Source organism: Leucoraja erinacea, unplaced genomic scaffold (assembly GCF_028641065.1).
Source record: "Leucoraja erinacea ecotype New England unplaced genomic scaffold, Leri_hhj_1 Leri_424S, whole genome shotgun sequence".
NCBI lineage: Eukaryota > Metazoa > Chordata > Chondrichthyes > Rajiformes > Rajidae > Leucoraja > Leucoraja erinaceus.
The window spans coordinates 109,499-119,479 of record NW_026576325.1 but is presented as its reverse complement, the minus strand read 5'-3'; the positions used below and the strand labels follow the sequence as shown (position 1 = coordinate 119,479).

The 9,981-nt window shown below is 53.4% G+C and overlaps 1 protein-coding gene across 1 annotated transcript; it reads left to right on the top strand.

Moving 5' to 3' along the window:
* Positions 1-7,991: 7,991 nt before the first annotated feature.
* Positions 7,992-9,636, top strand: LOC129693778 (syntaxin-binding protein 4-like). The gene is made up of 3 exons (XM_055630545.1): positions 7,992-8,206; positions 8,672-8,737; positions 9,445-9,636. Exons 1-3 carry the CDS (start codon positions 8,099-8,101, stop codon positions 9,634-9,636), a joined length of 366 nt encoding a protein of 121 aa, XP_055486520.1. The 5' UTR covers positions 7,992-8,098.
* Positions 9,637-9,981: the final 345 nt, after the last annotated feature.

The window sequence follows — 9,981 nt, the reverse complement described above, 5'->3', positions numbered from 1 at the left end:
GCGGGTGTCAGGGTTATGGGGAGAAGGCAGGAGAATGGGGTTCGGAGGGAGAGATATTTAAGAAGGAACTGCAGATGCTGGAAAAATCGAAGGTAGATAAAAATGCTGGAGGAACTCAGCGGGTGAGGCAGCATCTATGGAGCGAAGGAATAGGTGACATTTTGGGTCGGGTCTGGAGAAACTCAGCGGGTGAGGCAGCATCTATGGAGTGAAGGAATAGGTGACGTTTCGGGTCGAGACCCTTCTTCAGACTGAGATAGAATTAGGGAGAGATAGATCAGCCATGATTGAATGGCGGAGTAGACTTAGAAATATAGAAACATAGAAAATAGGTGCAGGAGTAGGCCATTCGGCCCTTCGAGCCAGCACCACCATTCATTGTGATCAAGGCTGATCGTCCCCAATCAATATCCCTTGATTCCACTAGCCCCTAGAGCTCTATCTAACTCTCTCTTAAATCCATCCAGTGACTTGGCCTCCACTGCCCTCTGTGGCCGGGAATTCCACAAATTCACAACTCTCTGGGTGAAACTGGATGGGCCGAGTGGCCTGATTCTGCTGCTATCACTGATGACCTTGTGACCTCTCTGCTCCTCAGCAGCGGTGGGCGCGGGATGGACTCGAGGGAGGTCGCACTCCCTCAACCCCAGCTTCCGTCTCAAGGTGGAGAAGTTGGAAATGGTAAGTGACTGGCAAGGGGGCTCGGGGAGAACGTGCAAACTCCACACAGACAGCACCCGTGGCTGGGATCGAACCCGGGTCCCCGGCGCTTGTGAGGCAGCAGCTCTACCCGCTGCGCCACCGTGCCACCCCTGTCAGGGGTTATGGGGAGAAGGCAGGAGAATGGGGTTAGGAGGGAGAGATAGATCAGCCGTGATTGAATGGCAGAGTAGACTTGATGGGCCGAATGGCCTAATTCTGCTCCTATCTCATATGATCTTATGATACATCAGCCATGATTGAATGGCGGAGTAGACTTGATGGGCTGAATGGCCTAATTCTGCCCCTATCTCTTATGATAGATCAGCCATGATTGAATGGCAGAGTAGACTTGATGGGCCGAATGGCCTAATTCTGCCCCTATCTCTTATGATACATCAGCCATGATTGAATGGCGGAGTAGACTCGATGGGCCGAATGGCCTAATTCTCATGTTCATAAGTGATAGGAACAGAATTAGGCCATTCGGCCCATCAAGTCTACTCCGCCATTCAGTCACGGCTGTTCTCACTCTCTCTCCCTCCTAACCCCATCCTCCTGCCTTCTCCCCCGTAACCTCTGACAGGGCGGCACGGTGGCGCGGCGGGTAGAGTTACTGCCTCACGGCGCCGGAGACACGGGTTCGATCCTGACCACGGGCGCTGTCTCTACGGAGTTTGTACGTTCTCGCTGTGAACTGCGTGGGTTTTCTCCAGGTGCTCTGGTTTCCTCCCACTCTCGAGAGAGGTGCAGGTTTGTAGGTTAATTGGCCTCTGTATATTGCCCCCAGTGTTTAGGATAGTGCTTGCGTAGGCTATAATCGCTGGCCAGTGTGTTCCCGGAGTTGAGGGCCCTGTTTCCACACCGTATCTCTAACGTCGAAATGTCCACTGAATGTATTGAATAGGGCATTTGCTGCCCGTTCTTCATTGGTCCCGACACTGAAGGTTTTATACTTCAAAAATAAAAATCACATTCACAAGAAAAACAATTTATAATCATTTCCAGTCATTGCATTGTGGAGAGTTGGATAATAATATTATACACACATCAAACTCAAGGTGGAGCAAAGGGGAAGATACAGAGTGCAGGATATAGTTCTCAGCATTGTAGCGCATCAGTTCCACAGACAAAGTCCAATGTCTGCAATGGGGTAGAGGTGAATCGGACAGTACCCTAGCTTATGGAAGGGCCGTTCAGAAGCCGGATAACAGAGGGGAAGAAGCTGTTCCTGAGTCTGGTGGTGCGCGCTTTCAAGCTTCTGTACCTTCTGCCGGACGGGAGCGGGGAGGAGGAGGAGGAATGACCGGGGTGGGACAGGGACAAGTCTGTGATGATGTCGGCTGCTTTCCCGAGGCAGCGTGAAGTGTAGATGGAGTCGATGGTGGGGAGTGTGGTCTGTGTGGGACTGGGCTACATCTACAATGGTGGGGAGTGTGGTCTGTGTGATGGACTGGGCTACATCTACAATGGTGGGGAGTGTGGTCTGTGTGTGGGACTGGGCTACATCTACAATGGTGGGGAGTGTGGTCTGTGTGTGATGGACTGGGCTACATCTACAATGGTGGGGAGTGTGGTCTGTGTGATGGACTGGGCTACATCTACAATGGTGGGGAGTGTGGTGTGTGTGTGTGATGGACTGGGCTACATCTACAATGGTGGGGAGTGTGGTGTGTGTGGGACTGGGCTACATCTACAATGGTGGGGAGTGTAAGGAAGAACTGCAGATGCTGGAAAAATCGAAGGTCAGCAAAATTGCTGGTCAGCGGGTGAGGCAATCTGGAGCGAAGGTGAGGCACGTTTCTGGTCGATCCCGGAAGGGTCTCGAAGTACATCTGGGACCACTTCGCTCCATAGACCCTGCAGGTCAGCGTGTGGTGGAAACTCTCACTATTCCTTCGCTCCATAGATGGCCTCACCCACTGAGCTATAGGGTTGGTGTGGTGGACTGGGCTACATCTACAATGGTGGGGAGTATTGTGTTCAGTTCTGGGCAGCATGTTATAGGAAAGATGTTGTCAAGCTGGAAAGGGTACAGAGGAATTGCCAGGACTCAAGGGCCTGAGGTTGACCAGGCTGGGACTCTATTCCGCGGAGTGCAGGAGGATGAGGGGTGATTTTATAAAGGTGTACAAAATCATGAGAGGAATAGATTGGGTAGATGCACCGACTGAGCAGGGGAATCGAGGACCAGAGGACATACTGTAGATTCAAGGTGAAGGGGAGAAGATTTAATAGGAACCTGAGGGGTAACTTTTTCACACAGAGGGCGGTGGGTGTTATGGAACCAGTGCCGGGGGGTGTATGGAATGACTATCCCAACGGGGTTAGACAGGTATATGCAAATTGACACCTTGAGCACACCACTAGTAAGCCCCACAGTATCTGTAATCTAAAAATAAAACCTTAAGAACCCCAATTTACCGGGTTCCATCCTGCGTTCAGGCAACCATTTGTCGAAACAGTGTGTGTGTTTCAGAAGTGTGTGTGTGTGTGTGTCTGTGTGTGGAATGTGTTGTGTGTGTGTGTGTGTGTGTGTGTGTGTGTGGTGTGTGTGTGTGTGTGTGTGTGTGGTGCATGTGTGTTGCATGTGAAGTGTGGATGTGGGTGTGTTGTACATGTGTGTGACCCATGTGTGTGTGTGTGTGAGCGTGTGTGTGTGTGTACATGTGGGTGTGAGACGTGTGTGTGTGGGTGTGTACATGAACGTGTGTGTGCACATCGTCCATACAGTGCATGCCTCACCCCGCTGAGTGTGTGTGCGTACATGTGTGTGTGTGTGTGCGATTTGTGTGTGCATGGTGAGTGTTTCGTGTGTGTGTGTGTGTGTTAGCATGTGTGTGTGTGCACATGTGTGTGTGTGCCCACCCAAGTGTTGTGCGTGATGTGTGTGTTGCGTGAGGTTGCCGGAGGTTGCAGGTGTGCCGGTGTGTGCGTGTAGTGCGAATGTAGGGAGACTGGAGGGTGACGGCATGCACGGTCGCTCATGTCCGTGCGCACGTCTGGCATGATCCGTGCAGGTTTATGTGCAGTGAAAAGCTTGTGTCCTGCGTTATGCCATGCGAGGGAGGGAGGGTGACGGCATGATTCCGCTCATGTCGTTGAGCACTAGTTCCTTCTTGGGCACACAGTTACTCCACTAAATACAAGGTGTAAGGTATACCAACTTTGGCCATTTCAACTCCTTAGACCAGCGCAGTTTCTACAAGCGCCTCGCTACACTGGGACCACCCTGTACCCCACCTCCCCCCTCGACTCCATTCACGGCCCGCAGTCGTTAGAGTTTGCAAGTTACAGCCTGTATCGCCTCCAACGGGTCCCATCTAACTCCGCTGCTCTACGGATTTCTCCTGCTTCCCGTGACCCGCGCGGGGAGACTAAGCGTAGGTCCCGCACTCCAAAGGCGTCCCGCAGTTTTTGGGCGCTGTAATGCGTAGAACACCTCCCTAGTGTGTGGTGTTAGTGTAGAATGGTGTTAGTGTGCGGGGATCGCTGGTCGGCGCGGACTCGATGGGCCGAATGGTCTGTTTCCACTCTGTATGTGTAATCTAAAAATAAAATCTAAAATAACCCATCCACTGCGTTCAAGTAAGTAATTATCGAAACAGTGCAGTGTTTCAGAAGGAACTGCAGATGCTGGAAAAATCGAAGCTAGACACAAATGCTGGAGGAACTCAGTGGGTAAGGCAGCATCTATGGAGTGAAGGAATGGATGACGTTTCAGGTCGAGACCTGGAAGCATCTATGGAGCGAAGGAATAGGTGACGTTTCGGGTCGAGACCCTTCCGGGTCTCGGCCCGAAACGTCGCCTATTTCCTTCGCTCCATAGATGCTGCTGCACCCGCTGAGTTTCTCCAGCAATGTTGTGTACCTTCGATCTTCCAGCATCTGCAGTTCCTTCTTGAACACAATACAGTGTATAGGGCGTTGTGTGGCATAGGGCGGGCTGGTCGCTGGTCGATGGGCCGAAGGGTATGTTTCAGCTCTGTATCTCTAAACATGCAGGCAGAGGAGATTCGTTAAGGGTTTGGACACGCTAGAGGCAGGAAACATGTTCCCCATGTTGGGGGAGTCCAGAACCAGGGGCCACACAGTTTAAGAATAAGGAGTAAGCCATTTAGAACGGAGACGAGGAAACACTTTTTCTCACAGAGAGTGGTGAGTCTGTGGAATTCTCTGCCTCAGAGGGCGGTGGAGGCAGGTTCTCTGGATGCTTTCAAGAGAGAGCTAGATAGGGCTCTTAAAGATAGCGGAGTCAGGGGATATATGGGGAGAAGGCAGGAACGGGGTACTGATTGGGGATGATCAGCCATGATCACATTGAATGGGGGGTGCTGGCTCGAAGGGCCCAATGGCCTCTACTCCTGCACTTTAGAGATACAGCGCGGAAACAGGCCACTCGGCCCATCGATGCCGGGCCGATCCAGCGATGCAGTTCACGTGTACCGAGGTACAGTGAGAAGCTTTAGTCGCGCGCTAACCAGCCAGCGGAAAAACAATACAGTGTACAGATACATGTGTGAGTGGGGCTGACATCCCCTTCTCCTCCCCTCCAGGCACTGGGATACCTGGGCATCGATCCCAGCCCCGAGCAGCAACACACTCTCCGCACACAGCTACTGGTCGACAACAATGGCACCGTCGCCTACGGGGGTGAGGATACCCCCCCATCCCCCCCCCATCTCCCCATCTCCCCCCCCCACCTCCCCCCCCTCCCCATCCCTCCCCCTCCCCCCCGCCCTACCCCCCCCTCCCCCATCTCCCTCCCTCCCCCTCCCCCCCCCATCCCCCCCCCCCACCCCCCACCCCGTTTGTGTCACCCGTTGTGTCACCGTTTGCATCACCGTTTGTGTCACCGTTTGTGTCACCGTTTGTGTCACCGTTTGTGTCACCGTTTGTGTCACCGTTTGTGTCACCGTTTGCGTCACCGTTTGTGTCACCGTTTGTGTCACCGTTTGTGTCACCCGTCACTGTTTTGTCACCGTTTGTGTCACCGTTTGTGTCACCGTTTGTGTCACCGTTTGCGTCACCGTTTGTGTCACCGTTTGTGTCACCGTTTGCGTCACCGTTTGCGTCACCGTTTACGTCACCGTTTGTGTCACCGTTTGCGTCACTGTTTGTGTCACCCTCCCCCACAGACTTTGTGCAGGCCGCCAGGGACTTGTTCCGTCTACAGCTCGACGAGTCGGCCTCAGAACCGACGGCCTCAACCCTCACCTCCACCGCCAGCCCACCTGAGACAGCGCTCTCCACACAGGTGAGACACTACAGCAGCTCACACCACCAGCCCAGCCCAGCCCAGCCCAGCCCAGCCCAGCCCAGCCCAGCCCAGCTCCAGTGTCGAGCAAAGCACCGTTCCTTCCCGACAAGATCACACAATAGACAATAGGTGCAGGATGAGGCCATTCGGCCCTTCGAGCCAGCATCGCCATTCAATGTGATCATAGCTGATCGTCCCCAATCAGTACCCCGTTCCTGCCTTCTCCCCATATCCCCTGACTCCGCTATCTTTAAGAGCCCTATCTAGCTCTCTCTTGAAAGCATCCAGAGAACCTGCCTCCACCGCCCTCTGAGGCAGAGAATTCCACAGACTCACAACTCTCTCTGAGAAAAAGTGTTTCCTCGTTTCCGTTCTAAATGGCTTACTCCTTATTCTTAAACTGTGTGGCCCCTGGTTCTGGACTCCCCCAACATCGGGAACATGTTTCCTGCCTCTAGCATGTCCAAACCCTTAACAATCTTATATGTTTCAATGAGATATCCTCTCATCCTTCTAAACTCCAGAGTGTACAAGCCCAGCCGCTCCATTCTCTCAGCATACGGACAGTGAAACTGGGCAGGCAAACACTAGCTGTTCGTTAACTCAGCGGGTCAGGCAGCATCTCTCTCTCTCTCTCTCTTGAGAAAAATGATTAAAACAGATCGAAGAAGGGTCCTGACCCGAAACGCCACCTATCCATGTTCTCCACAGATGCTGCCTGACCCGCTGAGTTATGGTGCAGCAGCATCTATGGAGCTAAGGAAATAGGCAACGTTTCGGGCCGAAACCCTTCTGGAAATAGGCAACGTTTCGGGCCGAAACCCGGAAGGGTTTCGGCCCGAAACGTTGCCTATTTCCTTAGTTCCACAGATGCTGCTGCACCCGCTGAGTTACTCCAGCACTCTGTGTCTATCTTCAGTGTAAAGCAGCATCTGCAGTTCCTTCCCATTACTGATTTTTACAAAAGATTCCAATTAAATCTTTTCCCCTTCACCTTAAACTGATATCCTCCCGTCCTGGACACCTCCAGGCCCCTCAGATCGGCCGACTTGGGGTTACTGAACATCCCGCGGTCTAGGCATAAACTCAGGGGCGACCACGTCTTTGCGGTTGCAGCTCCTAGACTGTGGAACAGCATCCCTCTTCCCATCAGAACTGCCCCCTCCATCGACTACTTTAAGTCGAGACTTAAAACTCATCTTTACTCTCAAGCCTTTCTTGACATCCTCTGAGGGAGGGCTACATGTATGTAGTGATGTATGTACTTAATCTATGAACCACTGTTGTAAAACGTTAATACCTCCACCAATTTAAAGCACTTTGGCCAACGAGAGTTGTTTTTTAAATGTGCTGTAGAAATAAAAGTGACTTGACTTGACTTGGCACTGGTCCATTTTGAGATTCAGCCACTCTGGGCAAGATGCTAGCTGACCCAGCGAGCTTCTGAGTGTTGGTGTGTCTACTTGGCCTAGTGTCACTGCTGATCTTGTGGGAGAGGAACGCTGATGTGAGGTGGTGTGTGTGGCATTGAGACAGAGTGTGACGTGAATTTCTTGTGCAGTTGTATAGGGCTCTGGTGAGACCACATCTGGAGTATTGTGTACAGTTTTGGTCTCCTAATTTGAGGAAGGACATCCTTGTGATTGAGGCAGTGAAGCGTAGGTTCACGAGATTGATCCCTGGGATGGCGGGACTGTCAAACGAGGAAAGATTGAAAAGACTGGGCTTGTATTCACTGGAGTTTAGAAGGATGAGGGGAGGGATCTTATAGAAATATATAAAATTATAAAAGGATCGGACAAGCTAGATGCAGGAAAAATGTTCCCAATGTTTGGCGGGTCCAGAACCAGGGGCCGCAGTCTTAGAATAAAGGGGAGGTCATTTAAGACTGAGGTGAGAAAAAACTTTTTCATCCAGAGAGATGTGAATTTATGGAATTCCCTGCCACAGAGGGCAGTGGAGGCCAAGTCACTGGATGGATTTAAGAGAGAATTAGTTAGAGCTCTAGGGGCTAGTGGAGTCGAGGGATATGGGGAGAAGGCAGGCACGGGTTATTGATAGGGGACGATCAGCCATGATCACATTGAATGGCGGTGCTGGCTCGAAGGGCCGAATGGCCTCCTCCTGCACCTATTGTCTATGTTTCTAATGTTTCAGGTGGTGGCGCCTGGGGCAGCGGGAGCTGCGGACCTGGACAGGACGACCCGCGAGAGGAACGAAGCCTTAAAGGAGCTGAAGAAAGTGAAGGTGAGAGAATGGCGGCAGGAAGGAGCCAGGGTTTGCGAGGGAGGACATCATTGAAATGTACATCGCAGTGAAGGCCAGGATAGAGAGGATGTGGAGAGCATGTTACATGTTGCAAGGTCATTCGGCCCATCGAGTCACGGGCGGTCACGGTGGCGCAGCAGTAGAGAATGCAGCGTCGGTGACTTGGGTTCGATCCCGACCACGGGCGCTGTCTGTACGGAGTTTGCACGTTCTCCCCGTGACCTGCGTGGGTTTTCTCCGGTTTCCTCCCACATTCCAAATACGTGTGGGTTTGTAGGCTAAGTGGCTTGGTGTAAATGTGAATTGTCCCCAGTGTTAGTGTGTGGGGATCGCTGGTGGGCACGGGCTAGGTGGGCCGAAGGGCCTGTTTCTGTGCTGTGTCTCTAAACTAAAGGTTGAGGTGTACGGGGAACGTTCACATTCTCTCCCCCCCCCCCCCCCCAGGACCAGCTCGTCCAGTCAGAGAAAAGCAGGAAGACTCTGAGCGAGGAGTTGCAGAAAGTCCGACAGGTGAGGACGTCGCGGCATGTGAACACGGCACACGCAAACACGGCACACGCGAACATGCCACACGCAAACACGCCACACGCAAACACGGCACACGCAAACACGCCACACGCAAACACGGCACACGCAAACAGCACACGCAAACAGGCCACACGCAAACACGCCACACGCAAACACGCCACACGCAAACATGCCACACGCAAACACGCCACACGCAAACACGCCACATGCAAACACGCCACACGCAAACACGGCACACGCAAACACGGCACACGCAAACACGGCACATGCAAACACACCACATGCAAACACCACACGCAAACACGCCACACGCAAACACGCCACACGCAAACACGCCACAAGCAAACACGCCACATGCAAACACGCCACATGCAAACACGCCACACGCAAACACGCCACACGCAAACACGCCACACGCAAACACGCCACACGCAAACACGCCACACGCAAACACGCCACACGCAAACACGCCACACGCAAACATGCCACACGCAAACAGGGTAGAAGCAAACACGCCACTTGCAAACACGGCACACGCACACATGCCACATGCACACATAGCACATGCAAACACGGCACACACACACAAACACGCTGTGCGGTGGAGGGCCATTCGCTCTGTGTGCGTGTAACACGTGTGCGCGTGTAGCGCACGTGCAAAGCGTGTGTAACGTGTTCCCCGTGTGCAGGAGGCGCGGTGTGCGGTGGAGGAGGGACGTTCGCTACGGGGTCGGGCCCACCTGGCGGAGGCGGCCCAGCGCCACGCACACATGCCAGATGGACACGAGGATAGCACATGGAAACACGAGACACACAAACACGCTGTGCGCGGGGCACGGCCAGGCAACTCTGTGGGGGGGGTAACACGTGTGCGCGGGTAATGCACGGGCAAAGCGTGTGGGGGTGTTCCCGTGGGGGGGGGGGCGCGCTGTGAGGGAGGGGGGAGGAGGGACGTTCGCTTTTCCGGGGGGGGGGGCGGCTCCGGGGGTCGGGCCCACCTGGCGGAGGCGGCCCAGCGCCAGGCGTGCGGCATGGAGATGGATTACGAGGAGGTGGTGCGGCTCCTACACAGGCTGACACACAGCGAACACAACACACAGCGCACACACACACGGCAATACACACACACACACACATATACACACACACACACTCACACACAAACACACACACACACAGACACACACAAACATACACACACACGCACATACACACAGACACACTCA